The sequence below is a fragment of the Bombina bombina genome, chromosome 7 (genome assembly GCF_027579735.1).
Source record: "Bombina bombina isolate aBomBom1 chromosome 7, aBomBom1.pri, whole genome shotgun sequence".
In the NCBI taxonomy this organism is placed as follows: Eukaryota; Metazoa; Chordata; class Amphibia; order Anura; family Bombinatoridae; genus Bombina; species Bombina bombina.
The window spans coordinates 573694735-573710307 of NC_069505.1; the positions used below are offsets into that span (position 1 = coordinate 573694735).

The 15573-nt window shown below is 43.5% G+C and overlaps 1 protein-coding gene across 1 annotated transcript in view; it reads left to right on the forward strand.

Annotated features, from left to right (window-relative positions):
• LOC128636095 (ficolin-1-A-like) overlaps positions 1–15573 on the forward strand; it is a 79472-nt gene that overhangs the window by 52907 nt on the left and 10992 nt on the right. The window contains exon 6 of the mRNA XM_053689159.1: positions 226–360. Coding sequence (XP_053545134.1) covers positions 226–360 — 135 coding nt within the window. The remainder of the gene's footprint in view (positions 1–225; positions 361–15573) is intronic.

Below are 15573 nucleotides of genomic sequence, written 5' to 3' on the forward strand. Positions count from 1 at the left end.
ACACTCACAAACACACATAAACTTGCAATGCACTACACGCAAACAGTACAAACACACAATAAAAAATACACAAATTTTTCGGGTTAGTCTAGTAGAATTCTTATTTTAAGGCCTATTTTTTTATTTATTTGAGGTTGCATGTGTGTCACTTGTGTTGATATTGGGTGACTATTAGTGGTCTAGTTACATGTGACACAGTTTGTCGTCCTTATCTTGTAATTGCAGGTACATTTGAACTGCGTGTTGACCTGACAGATTTTGATAACAACAAATCATATGCCTTGTACAACAACTTCTATATCTCAGAAGAGACTCAACAATACACCTTACATCTGGGGCGCTTCCAAGGAGGAAATGCAGGTATTATACATGATTTGACCCAGAATGGCCTATTGTACTACAGGAAGCTCCAGCAATCTCAAGTGTTAAGTTACAGTCGAGAGCTGGAGTTCCAAAGCTCATGGCATCTGTCTGCATATGAAACTGGAGCATGATTGGTTGCATATGTAGGCAGGTGCCTGATTGTTACAGATAGTGACACTATGTGTGTCACCATCTGTAACGATCATCTGCTAGTGTCAGCGGGAAGTGTGGGAGGGAAAGCGGGAGGCGGGTGGGCCGGCACCACAGGGGGGAGGAAGGGGGAGGGAGTCGGATGGCCCTACACTACAGATAATAAAATAAAGGGAGAGGGAGGAATGGGGAGCTACACTAAAGAAAAAGGTGGTTTGATGGGTTGGGGGACCATAGCTAATGATCGTAGGAGGGGGGTAGGTGGAGGAACCACTACACTACAGAAACAAAATATATATATATATATATATGTTTATATAGGTACTGGCAGACAGCTGCCAGTACTAAAGATGGCTGTAATTAGTGGGAGGGGGAGGATTAGAGAGCTATTTGGGGGGTTAAGGGAGGTGGGAGGGATGAGGAAGATCACTACACTGCAGAAGAAAAATATATATATAGCAAGCTTTAACAAAGTCAGAGGCAAACCAGGTTTTCTTCAAAGCAATTAGTCAAATTAATTGACGTTTCGGGGAACAAAACTCCCCTTCTTTAGAACACAAATAACACACACAAACCGGGCTTAAATAGAGTGAAACACAAACAGGTACCTCCTTCTTCCTGTCAAAAAAGGCGCCAAACTGACATCATTTCCAGTTTAGGTTAATGTGACCCTGGAAGTTTACAACATCCACTTCCGGGTTATAATAATCTTTATACGTACAACAACTGTGAACAAAAATGGGATCACTAGTGCCTCCAGTGGCCACGTTTATTAAAACAACTCACCATTAATAAACCTAGTTCTACATTGTATGTTAAAGCACAATTTAAAATGTACCTCGTTCCATATATTTCTTATATGATGCATGGAGGACCATTTATCAAGCTCCGTATGGAGCTTGAAGGGCCGTGTTTCTGGCGAGCCTTCAGACTCGCCAGAAACACAATTCTAAAGACCGCTGCTCCATAACCCTGTCCGCCTGCTCTAATGAGGCGGACAGGAATTGCCACAATACAACCTGATCAAGTACGATTGGGTTGATTGACACCTCCCTGTTGGCAGCCCATTGGCCGCGAGTCTGCAGGGGGCGGCGTTGCACCGGCAGCTCTTGTGAGCTGCTGGTGCAATGCTGAATACGTAGAGCGTATTGCTCTCCACATTCAGCGATATCTGTCGGACCATATCCGCACTGTCGGATCAGGTCCGACAGATATATGATCATTCGGCCTCATAGTGTGTGCAGTACTTCACTACTTATACTTATGCCGGAAGTTGCGTCACTTCTGGTTGCACTGGAACTCTACCATCGTGATGTCAATTCCGTGACAAATATTTACAATATCACATGTGCAATGCGGTGTCAGTGTTTACATGACAAGTAAGCCTAAACCATAGCAATGTCAGACGACAATTAGAACAGCCAGTAAGAATATACCAACAGACATTACGTGGTCAACCATTTTAACATGTCAAAAAATGGACAATTCAACAGTAAGTTAATACTCAGAGGAAAGGCAGCAGGGTTACATCTCTTAATCCCTGTATATAATTCTTCTTACAAGAGGGGTTTAGTGCATGTCTATATATATATATATATAAAAAACACGGAAGGGAACTGCACTCTCATACCGGACCGGGTACACATCCCATGACCCTGCAACATGCTCAGCCCTGGGTGCCACTGGCACTCACAGGAAGCTGTGCTGTCCCCAGAGCCACAAGGAGTTAACCCCAGACAGGTCTGGGTGCAAGAACCATAGGGAAAATTACAAAACAAATTAATACAACACACAGAGAAAACCCAGCACTCACTTACAAGCTCTCAGCTAAGATTTAAAAGCAAAAATGGAAAGGTTAGTCACCGCATCTGGCCAAATGGGACAAGCTCAGGTACCACGTCAAGGTCCTCTCCAATACCTGAGACCCTAAAACAGCCACACAATGCAAGCTTTCAAATCCAAACAAACTGAAAACAAGGGAAGGGTGCACAGGAATATGTAACCACCCTAGACATATACAAAACACGGAAGGGAACTGCACTCTCATACCGGACCGGGTATACATCCCATGACCCTGCAACATGCTCAGCCCTGGGTGCCACTGGCACTCACAGGAAGCTGTGCTGTCCCCAGAGCCACAAGCAGTTAACCCCAGACAGGTCTGGGTGCAAGAACCATAGGGAAAATTACAAAACAAATTAATACAACACACAGAGAAAACCCAGCACTCACTTACAAGCTCTCAGCTAAGATTTAAAAGCAAAAATGGAAAGGTTAGTCACCGCATCTGGCCAAATGGGACAAGCTCAGGTACCACGTCAAGGTCCTCTCCAATACCTGAGACCCTAAAACAGCCACACAATGCAAGCTTTCAAATCCAAACAAACTGAAAACAAGGGAAGGGTGCACAGGAATATGTAACCACCCTAGACATATACAAAACACGGAAGGGAACTGCACTCTCATACCGGACCGGGTACACATCCCATGACCCTGCAACATGCTCAGCCCTGGGTGCCACTGGCACTCACAGGAAGCTGTGCTGTCCCCAGAGCCACAAGCAGTTAACCCCAGACAGGTCTGGGTGCAAGAACCATAGGGAAAATTACAAAACAAATTAATACAACACACAGAGAAAACCCAGCACTCACTTACAAGCTCTCAGCTAAGATTTAAAAGCAAAAATGGAAAGGTTAGTCACCGCATCTGGCCAAATAGGACAAGCTCAGGTACCACGTCAAGGTCCTCTCCAATACCTGAGACCCTAAAACAGCCACACAATGCAAGCTTTCAAATCCAAACAAACTGAAAACAAGGGAAGGGTGAACAGGAATATGTAACCACCCTAGACATATACAAAACACGGAAGGGAACTGCACTCTCATACCGGACCGGGTACACATCCCATGACCCTGCAACATGCTCAGCCCTGGGTGCCACTGGCACTCACAGGAAGCTGTGCTGTCCCCAGAGCCACAAGCAGTTAACCCCAGACAGGTCTGGGTGCAAGAACCATAGGGAAAATTACAAAACAAATTAATACAACACACAGAGAAAACCCAGCACTCACTTACAAGCTCTCAGCTAAGATTTAAAAGCAAAAATGGAAAGGTTAGTCACCGCATCTGGCCAAATGGGACAAGCTCAGGTACCACGTCAAGGTCCTCTCCAATACCTGAGACCCTAAAACAGCCACACAATGCAAGCTTTCAAATCCAAACAAACTGAAAACAAGGGAAGGGTGCACAGGAATATGTAACCACCCTAGACATATACAAAACACGGAAGGGAACTGCACTCTCATACCGGACCGGGTACACATCCCATGACCCTGCAACATGCTCAGCCCTGGGTGCCACTGGCACTCACAGGAAGCTGTGCTGTCCCCAGAGCCACAAGCAGTTAACCCCAGACAGGTCTGGGTGCAAGAACCATAGGGAAAATTACAAAACAAATTGCGGTGACTAACCTTTCCATTTTTGCTTTTAAATCTTAGCTGAGAGCTTGTAAGTGAGTGCTGGGTTTTCTCTGTGTGTTATATAGATATATATATAATTCTTTGTTACAGATAGTAATCAATATGTCACATTAACACCCATCATTATAGCAATTTTGTTGACAACGGTGCATACCTTGTAATACCATTTCACTGTCATGTGTTAGAGTCACCTATAAGGGTGTGGAACTCAATACTGGTCTAGGGGGTACCGTGGCGATAGCGCAAATTATCTCTAATCGCCCATACCATAGACAATGGCTGGTGGTGTATCCCTCGTCCTAGAAGTCACCAGCTGTTCCCTCATAGTGTCTAGGCCTGCCTGATGAGGAATTATGGTGTGCAGACTATTCACATCCAACACCACTACACAACTAAATAATTGGCTTTGATCTTTATCTCCTTCAATAATCTTAAGAGCTCGCTTGAGTCCACTAAAAAAGCTCTGTTGTCCTGTACTACCGGTTGCAACAAAAAATCAGCGTATTGAGCTATCGGTTGTAAGAGTGAATCTCTAGAGGAAACAATTGGGCATCCCGGGAGCTTGTCTAAGGCAGGCCTAGACACTATGAGGGTACAGCTGGTTGCTTCTGATAAATATGTGGGCTCACCCATAGAATTTGTGGTTCAATTGGCTGAATTCTGCTTAACTAAAATTATTTTAAATTCGAGAGATCCTTTTATCTTCAGGTAGCGGGCACGGCGATGGGGTCGAATATGGCCCCATCGTATGACAAACTATTTATGGCAGCCGGTTTTGAAAATAAGTTTTTATGGTCTAAGGGTGTACCTCAGGTGATGTTCTACAGGAGGTACATCAACGACATTCTACTTATTTGGAGAGGGAGTGTTGAAAGTTTACGGTTGTGGTTTCATGAATTCAATAATACTGATACAACCGTGAGGTTTAAGATGTCGTATAGTGATAAACAATTTGAATTCTTGGACCTACTTATTGTAAAGGGTCAGGTGGGACTTCAAACAACCTTGTATTCCAAACCCACAGACTGGAACTCCTTACATATGTCTAATAGCTGCCATTCCCCATCCCTTGTTAGAGGTATTTTAAAATCACAATTCATCAGAATAAGGAATAATTCTAGCAGAGAGAAGAGGGAGTCACAAGTGCAAGAGATGCAAAATAAATTCATGAAGAGGGGATACTCACCGACTGTTCTGGACACAGTGAAGGAACAAGTTAAAGATGTCACACAAGAGACACTATTGTAAAAGAAAATAAGACCACAAAACACTGAGAACAACATCATCTTTACCACTAAATTTGCCCCCAACACGTCCAAGGTTGGACAATCCATGAAAGAACACTGGCACATCCTACTCTCGGATCCTAAGATAAAATTTGCTAAGATCACTAACCCCATAGTAGGCTACAGACGCAATACTAATCTCAGGGACCTTCTGGTAATTTCAGATCCAATAAAGTGTTACTCAGATGATGATATGAAGGTAACACGGAAGGGCTGCTTCCGGTGCCCTAATTGCACCACCTGCAATGGAATGAAAGCTACAAAAATTTTTAACCATCCACATGGTAATCGCAAGTACACCATCAATCACTCCATAATGTGCACCACTACCTACATTGTCTATATGTTGATATGCCCATGTGGTTTGCACTACATTGGGAAGACCCAGGGGATGATCAGAGAAAGAATGGCCAACCATCGAATGGCTATAAGGCAGGCCATAAAGAAAGGAGAATCTGACCAACCAGTGGCACGCCACTGGTTGGTGGCCAAACATCCTGTATCTTCAATCAAAGTGATTCTCATTGATCATATCTCTAAACTATCACAAGGTGGAGACAGAAATAAGCTGCTTCTCAAAAGGGAGGCGGAATGAATGAACAGGCTGGATACCTTAAATCCTAAGGGACTGAACTCTGTGCCTGATTTTGGTGCAATAACATAATATATCCTTGTAATGTGTCACTCTTGGGATGGGGCACTAAATGGTTGTGGATGGGGACTGACTGGGGTGTTCCTCTCGCCTTTGGACGAGGGGATACACCACCAGCCATTGTCTATGGTATGGGCAATGACACGGATTAGAGATAATTTGTGCTATCGCCATGGTACCCCCTAGACCAGTATTGAGTTCCCCACCCTTATAGGTGACTCTAACACATGACAGTGAAATGGTATTACAAGGTATGCACCGTTGCCAACAAAATTGCTAAAATGATGGGGGTTAATGTGATATATTGATTACTATATGTAACAAAGAATGATGTATATATATATATATATATATATATATATAGAGAGAGAGAGAGAGAGAGAGAGAGAGAGAGAGAGAGAGATGCACTAAACCCCCTCTTGTAAGAAGAATTATATACGTGGATTAAAAGATGTAACCCTGCTGCCGATCCTCTGAGTATTAACTTACTGTTGTATTGTCCATTTTTTTGACATGTTAAAATGGTTGACCACGTAATGTTTGTTGGTATATTCGTACTGACTGTTCTAATTGTCGTCTGACATCGCTATGGTTTAGGCTTACTTGTCATGTAAACACTGACACCTCATTGCACATGTGATATTGTAAATATTTGTCACGGAAGTGACGTCACGATGGTAGAGTTCCGGTGCAACCGGAAGGGACGCAACTTCCGGCATAAGTATAAGTAAACACGTATAGTGAAATACTGCACACACTATGCGTCATATAAGAAATATATGGAACGAGGTACATTGTAAATTGTGCTTTAACATACAGTGTAGAACTAGGTTTATTAATGGTGAGTTGTTTAATTACACGGGGTCACTGGAGACACTAGTGATCCCCTTTTTGTTCACAATTATTGTACGTATAAAGATTACTATAATCCGGAAGTGGATGTTGTAAACTTCCAGGGTCACATTAACCTAAATCAGAAATGATGTCAGTTTGGCGCCTTTTTTGATAGGAAGAAGGAGGTACCTGTTTGTGTTTCACTCTATTTAAGCACGGTTTGTGTGTGTTATTTGTGTTCTGAAGAAGGGGAGTTTTGTTCCCCGAAACGTCAATTAATTTGACTAATTGCTTTGAAGAAAACCTGGTTTGCCTCTGACTTTGGTGAAGCTTGCTATATGTACACAGAGGAACAAGGTGGTTGACCCCAGGAGGATTCACATCTTGGATTGTGTGTTATATATATATATATATATATATATATATACAGTATATATAAATAAACTGCAGACTGGCATACCTAAGATAGGGATGGCCAGTGTGGGGGGAGGGAAGGAAGAGAGCTGTTTGTGAGGGATCAGGTAGGGATCAGAGTGTGGGAGGTGCCAGGTGTGAGGTTAATCTCTACACTGTAGCTAAAGTTAACCTTACAAGCTACCTGATTAACCCCTTCACTGCCGGGAATAATAGAAGTGTGGTGTGCAGCTGCAATTTGCGGCAATCTTTCTAATTACCAAAAAGCAATGCAAAGCCATATATGTCTGCTATTTCTGAACAATGGACCATTTGTGTCACAATTGCACATGCAGTATGTTAATAATTTAAGTGAGATACCCAAAGTTTGTGAGAAACGTAAGAATTCGTGAAATGTGGCATGAAATATACTTAAATGGGCTTAGATGAATACCTTGGGTTGTCTACTTAAAACATATATATAGTTTTAAAAGCTTAATAAAAAAAAGAAAATGCTCTAGTTCTGGAGTGATAGCACAAATGCTAAACATTCTCAGATATTTTGGGCAAGTTCTTCTCTGAAATTCACGGTAGTGGAGGGTTAATATTGACATTTTAAAATTGTTGTATGGTACTCCAAAAAAAGATTACCTGACAAGTCCTGTTTTTTTGAGGATCATGTAGCCACCCCCCCAATCCACCCCCACTGAACTAAGCTCAGCCCACTTACTACTCTAACTCTGCCCCCACTGAACCAAGGTCAACCCACTTACTACACTAAGTCCACCCCCATTATCAGTTCTGAAACAACGCCCCCAGATTCCACTCCCTCATCTACCGGCCTTCCCATTCCTGATAGTCTCAGGGAAACAGTAGGACTATTTTCCAAAACAAAATCTGCAACTGTCATTTTCTTTTAATTGTTTCATTGATCATTTGGCCTCCGACTCTGCTTCCCTCACCCTTTTTTCCCCCAGAATTTCCTTCTTTGTACTTTAAGCTTTAGGGGTAACATAGTAACATGGTAACATTATAGATGAGGTTAAAAAAAAGACCAAAGTCCATCAAGTTCAACCTATACAAATCTAATATACTTACAAAAAATCTCCAGTTGATCTTACATTTTAATCCCATTAAAAGGTGACCCATTTAAAACAAGCAATCATATCTATGAATTCTGTTTCTAGCCAGAAATGTTTTTAAACCATTTTTAAATGTATCCAAAGTATTGGCATTCACTGCCTCTTTTGGTAATGAGTTCTACAATTTTATTGCTCTTACAGTGAAAAAACTTTTCCGTTGCAGGAGATTAAATTGCAGGAGCATTGTGAACTTTTGTCACAAACTATTTTCTTGGAATAAACAGAGCTTCTGCCATCTCTGTATATGGGCCTTGAATATACACAGCTAGATTATGAGTTTTGCGGTAACAGGGGTGCGGTGCTATCGTGCAGTTTATTGTCCCCGCTCACTTTCCTACAGCGCTGGTATTACAGGTTTTTATAAACCCGGCGTTAAAAGGCAAGAAGTGAGCATTGAGCAAAATTTTGCTCCACACTTCACTCAAAATACCAGCGCTACTTAAGTCAGTGGTGAGCTGGTCGTACGTGCTCGTGCACGATTTCCCCATAGGAATCAACGGGGAGAGCCGGCTGAGAAAAAGTCTAACACCTGCAAAAAAGCAGCGTATAACTCAGTAACGAAGCCCCATTGATTCCTATGGGGAAATAAAATTTATGTTTACACCTAACACCCTAACATGAACCCCGAGTCTAAACACCCCTAATCTTACACTTATTAACCCCTAATCTGCCGCCCCCGACATCGCGGACATCTACATTATACTTATTAACCCCTAATCTACTGCTTCGGACATCACCACCACTATAATAAACATATTAACCCCTAAACGGCCGCACTCCCGCCTCGCAAACATTAGTTAAATATTATTAGTCCCTAACATCGCCGTCACCTACCTACATTTATTAACCCCTAATCTGCCGCCCCCAACGTCGCCGCCACTATACTAAATTTATTAACCCCTAAACCTAAGTCTAACCCTAACACCCCCTAACTTAAATATAATTTAAATAAATCTAAATAAAAATGTATATTATTACCTAAATAATTCCTATTTAAAACTAAATACTTACCTATAAAATAAACCCTAAGCTAGCTACAATATAACTAATAGTTACATTGTATCTAGCTTAGGGTTTATTTTTATTTTACAGGTAAGTTTGTATTTATTTTAACTAGATAGAATAGTTACTAAACAGTTATTAACTATTTACTAACTACCTAGCTAAAATAAATAGAAAAGTACCTGTAAAATAAAACCTAACCTAAGTTACACTAACACCTAACACTACACTACAATTAAATAAATTAACTAAATTAAATACAATGAAATAAATTAAATTAAATTAGATAAATCACAAAAAACCCCACTAAATTACAGAAAATAAAAAACAAATTACAGATCTTTAAACTAATTACACCAAATCTAATCACCCTATCAAAATAAAAAAGCCGGGGGCGGAGCTAGCCACTGATCTGACTAGACATGTGCACTCTGAGCTCCGTAAATTACATATCAAAAAGGGACCTACAAACTCTGAATTTTGGTCCTATTTAACGATTAAACTACCTACTATAACCAGTGGACATTACCACATCGCAGAGGGACCTCTCTCATCCATCTCGTCAACGGCAAACAGCCATTTTCAGAGGGGGACACTTACAGAGGGACGAGCGGTCCCGCTTCCTGCTGTGGTGGAGACAGACTGGTGCCAATTACAACCCGAGGAGTCTGTGGTTCCCCAATCGGCCTCTTTGCCGTCATCTATACCAGCCTCATCTCCTGCTCCTAACCTCTCCACCACCACCTAAGAGGCTCCCGTTAGTTGCCCGCGGGCCGCACAGCAGTCCCTCACCTTACACCGCAGCTGTTTCCTCACTCCGGAGGGTCGGGGCTCCGCTCCGGAGTGGCTGCTGCCCCTTGCACCCGCCAGCACCGGACTCCTGCCATAACTGACTGACTTCGCTCCGGAGGGCCAGGGACCCGCTCCGGAGCGATCAGCTGCTGCTGGCTGCTGGGACTTCGAAGACCTAGGAAAAGAGAGGGGAAAAAATTCAGCCCTTTTCACTGCGCAACCCAGAGGGGAAAAAGAGCGCGAACATCCGCCATCTTGAGGCCCTTAGGCTCCTATGCCGGAGTGGAACCGGCATCCAGCTAGAAGGTAGATTCACCAGCACTTCAGCTCCTGGAACCGGGTAAGAGCCTGTCAGGTTTGCTGATACACTATTCAGACATATTAGACCCTGGGGAATAGGCAGCACGTTACCAACACTTGAGCCCTATATGGGCTGACACCCAGGTCCCCACTGAAAAGGTACCTTTGTTTTCCTGCCTAATAGCCCTGTTTAATGACGGAGGGAGAATTGACCAGACCCCTGAGACAAAGCTAGGGTAATTGATGGTGATTGGTCACCTGGGGCTTGCTGCAAGAGGTTTATCTGGGAGAACACAGGCCACAATTAGAAGCCAGTTTCACGGGCCATCCTAAATAACTCTGAGAGCACACATAGGCAGCATCTCCCCTGCAGAAGCAGCCCCAATATCACAAGATATATCATTAAGCCTGTTCTACCTGGGGTTCACAGCAAAGCCGGCAGTTGTTACACTTTGCAGACCATTGATTACCAACACTGGAGTGGGCTACCTACCCCTGACTCTCCTATTCGCCTGGTGCCCAGGCTTCTGGATTTTATTTACACTTATAGGGCCTAAGAACTGGGCCCCGCAGCTACATCCTGCAACATAGTGACTGTGTCATCCCCTTTGACATCTCACACATTCTCCTTGTTACAGTGAGATTCTACACGGCCTCTATCTAAGGGACATTGTCATACTAATCTATCTTATATTTCTATTAGCTGCTGCGTCAGCTTTACTGTCCTTAGGGCTCAAAGCCTAAGGTGGAGTGTGTGTTTTTGTATTGCTGCCTTAACCATATGTCTTTTTTCCTATAGGTGTTACAGCACTTTACATTATAAAGTGTTAATGCAGCCCTCCATTCATTTGATATAGTTACAGTAAGATTAGAGGGTTTTGCCCTAGCATTGCAGGTTTTTGAGTTACAGAGCAGCTCACATACCTATCCAAAGCTATAACATTTATTTATACGTCTGGGACCGGGTAATCTGCACTAACAATATAACCCCACTCCACACAATTAGCTTTAGAATCAGATCATATTAAGGTTAATGCCCTGATAGTTTATAGCCCTTTCCTGTGCCTTACCAGCAAGTTAGGTTATTGGGGCTTTAGCAGAACCCTCTTTTCAAGTATCCCCGTCAGCGTACCTCACTAATTAGGATCTACTAATCTCCCCCCTAGGCCATCTTTGTCGCTTTTGGGCACACTACTCTTTTTATAAAAATAAAAAAAAAACACACAAAAAAAAAAAAAAAAAAGGGAAAAGGCTTATTATACTCTGCTGCCTCCTTCTCACATCCCATAGACTTGATAATTTTATAGCCTCCACGCTAACTCTTGGTAATTAGATTAGTCTAGGTAAATTAGCTGTAATCTTAGCCTGCTACTTAGTCTTAACTTAATTTCTATATAAGTGCTGGAATAAGTTACTGGGCGTCTGACTCGCCACTATATTGGTTTGACATCTATCTAATTTTTATTGCATCCTTGATTTGTCCTGCTGACCTTATTCCCATTGGTTGCCATTCCCTCACCTCTCCGCTCCCACTCGGCTTGTCCGAGTGGGTTACTTCCACCTACCCTTCCCCTTCCTTCGGGTCGTACCCTCTTTATCCCTGAGGTGAGGGACCAGAGTTAACCCGAGGTATACACGTATTCCTGTCCAAAATGTGAGTGTTACTATCTCTATGGTAATCAGCCCCGCTCTGCATTCTTTAGAGTAATGTTTTAATCTTTGTATGCGTTATGACTCATTAACCCCATTTTTTCTCAGCAGAATAAGTATAACCCCTTGCAAACACACCTGATTTTCTAGGTCCAGAGTGCTTTATCACTATACAGTTACAACACTATGCCACACTTGGGAAGAAAACCCCTTAAGTCTGCATCAAAATCTAAAAAGACTGTCTATGACCACTTCACACAGCAACCTAAGGGTTCAGACATGGAACCTCAAGGAGAGTTAAGTGACCCGGACTCGCAGGATGAAGAGTCCCAATCTAGCGTCCACTCTGCATCTGCATCACAACACTACATCACTGAGAAGTCCCTAAAGAAGCTGCTGGCCTCTCAGACTAAATTCATCACACAGGAAATTCAGCGTAGTTCTGCAGAGCTTAAGAAAGAGATCTCGGAGATCGGGGAAAGAGTAGATGCCCTTGAAAGGAAACAAGATGATGTGGTGGTGGATCAATCTAACCTATTAGCCTATTCGGAGAGCCTGGCTGACCAAATCTCTCAACTGGAACTTAAGGTGGCGGAGGTAGAGGACAGATCTAGGCGCAATAACATCAGATTCCGGGGTATCCCGGAATCAGTAGTGCCATCCGACCTTCAAGACTTTCTGAGAGAACTGTTTCACTCTTTGATTGGCAGCCCAGAGGGCCTGACAGCCACTATGGAGAGGGCACATAGGGCGCTACGCTCTAGAAATGTGGCTCAGGATAAACCAAGGGATGTAATAGTGTGCTTCCACAGTTTTCTTTATAAGGATAGGCTGATGCAGGCAGCCTTCAAGAAACCAACCCTGAGCGAGAAATTTCAAGATATCCAGCTCTTACCTGACCTCTCGATTCACACCTTACAACAGAGACGCCATTATCAATCTGTCACTATGACATTGAGGAAAAACAACATCAAGTATAGATGGGGATTCCCAACTCGTCTTATTATCACCAAAGACAATCAAAACTTTGTAGCTACAACTCTAAACCAAGGTCTAACACTTCTCACTAGCTGGGGTCTTAGGCCAGAACTGCCTCCCCAGAGGGACCCTCCCTATCCTAAGCTACGTGCCTCAGCCCCAGAATAGACCATCAATGATCAAAGAGCCAAGAGGGCTAAATTACCTCAACCCTCTTCTGTTTCTTAACTCCTGGGACTTGCCCTCTACAGATCTGTTGTAGGGCGAATGTTACCTCCATTTATAGCCACTTGATGGTTATCTGTTTGTTTGTTTGGTTTGGTTTTGTGTTTGCAACACCTTTTAAATGTGTTTAGTCTAAGTTTATTCTGCTGGTTATTATACCTTTAATATATAGCAACTTACTTAATGTAAACTAAATGTTAGTTAATATTTCAGTATTTAATTTTAGCAGAGCGGGGCTGTTGTTTGCGATGCCCCTAACTTTGTGCACTTTAGATTAATTTTCTCCTCTGCTCCGCCCCCACATAGAAGTCCACCCCAGGACTCCTCGAGGTGGACTGTTTCCACCACACTCTTGAGCGCTTCTCTTAGTGCTCTACTTCCCTTTCCCACCCCCTCCCCACAACCCCTCAGCTTAACTTTCACTCATTCCTCCCCCCGACCCACAACACAGCTTAAGTCCCCCGCAAGAGACCCATCACCGCACCTCTGCTACCAGTCATGTCCACCATTAGGCTTCTGACACATAATGTTAGAGGCCTAAACTCACCCCATAAACGTAGCCTACTAACTAGGACGCTGAAACACCACAACCCAGATGTAGTATTCCTTCAGGAGACCCACTGGCTGGACAGGGAACCTCTTAGGCTTATCTCTAAGTCCTATACACACATTGAAACCGCTTCTTTTAACAAAAAAGCCAGGGGAGTAGCGATATTGTTACACAAGTGATTGGCCTTTGAAAGCATACAAGTTATCAGAGACCCTCAGGCCAGATTTATTATCCTTATATGCAAAATAAACCATGTCACCTATACCCTGGTATCCGTGTATCTCCCGAATTCCAAGCAACCGTGATACCTCAAACACATCCTACATGCCCTCTCCCAGGTCCAGCAGGGGAGAGTGCTCATAGCGGGTGACTTTAACATGGTCTGGGACCATACATTAGACAGAAGATCTGAACCTCTTGACCTAACACCCACCTCAGCAAAACAACTCTCACACAGATTCAGGCAAATGATGTCGGCCTCGGGTCTATATGACATATGGAGAGCCCTTCACCCTAAGGACTATGACTACACCCACTTCTCGCACCTCCATAAGCTTTACTCAAGGCTTGACTATATCTTCTCTACAGCTGACTCCCTAGATTTAGTTCAGAGAGCCAAAATCTCCCTTTGTGCCTGGTCTGACCACGACCTAGTTCAGGCTGACATTATTTCCTCACTACTCACTCTAGACCCAAATGGAGATTGCCCCACCAGATATTAGAGAGGAACTACGTAAAGATATCACCCATTTTATTCAGACTAATGACAACCTCACGGTCAGGGACGACACATTATGGGGAGCAGCTAAAGCCACATTTAGAGGCCTCCTTATCACTAAACAAGTGCATCTCAGGAAGCAGGCAGGCCTCACCCTCTCACAAGCCCACATTAAGTTGCGACAACTAGAGGCATGCAACAGAAGTGTAGTCACAGCAGAGACCATTTCCCAAATTATCGAAATCAAAGATCACATTTCTAGGATTGAACTGCGCAGAACCCAAATTAACCTTGCCAAGCTTAAGCAATTGTTTTATTGCAAAGGCAACAAATCTGATACCCTGTTGGCAAATAAGATTAGGAACAGACTAGGGGCCTCCCGAATTCACTCTATACGATCTTCAGGTTCTCTCCTCCAGATCCCGTCCCAGATAGGTAGGGCGTTTGCTGATTACTATGCCAAACTTTATAACATAGCGACAGCCGAGCCTATTAGATCCTCCTCCCAGGCGGTCCTGGATACTTATCTTCAGACAATGACGCTCCCTATGCTCGCCCCCGAACAGAGAGATGCTTTGAGTGCTCCCTTCTCTCTTCAGGAGGTCCTGAGAGTTATTAGGAACACTAAATCCTTTAAATCCCGGGCCCTGACGGTTACCCGGCGCATTTCTTCAAGACTTATGCCAAAGAATTAGCCCCGTTGCTTCTAAAATTCTATAATTTGGCTAGAGAAGAGGGCCACTTCGGGAGCGAATTTCTAGAAGCTAATATTGTCACCATCCTTAAGCCAGACAAGGACCCATCGCTCTGTACGAGCTACAGGCCCATTTCTTTGATAAACACAGATATCAAGTTCTATTCAAAGATACTCGCCAATCGTCTTGCTAGCTTACTTCCCTCCCTTATCGATTTGGACCAGGTGGGATTTGTCCCCCGTCGAGAGGGCCCAGACAACACGAGACGTCTCCTTAACATACTTACCTCTGCCTCACGTCTTCGACGGCCGCTGGCGGTCATCTCTCTTGACGCCGAGAAGGCGTTTGACCGGGTCAGATGGCAA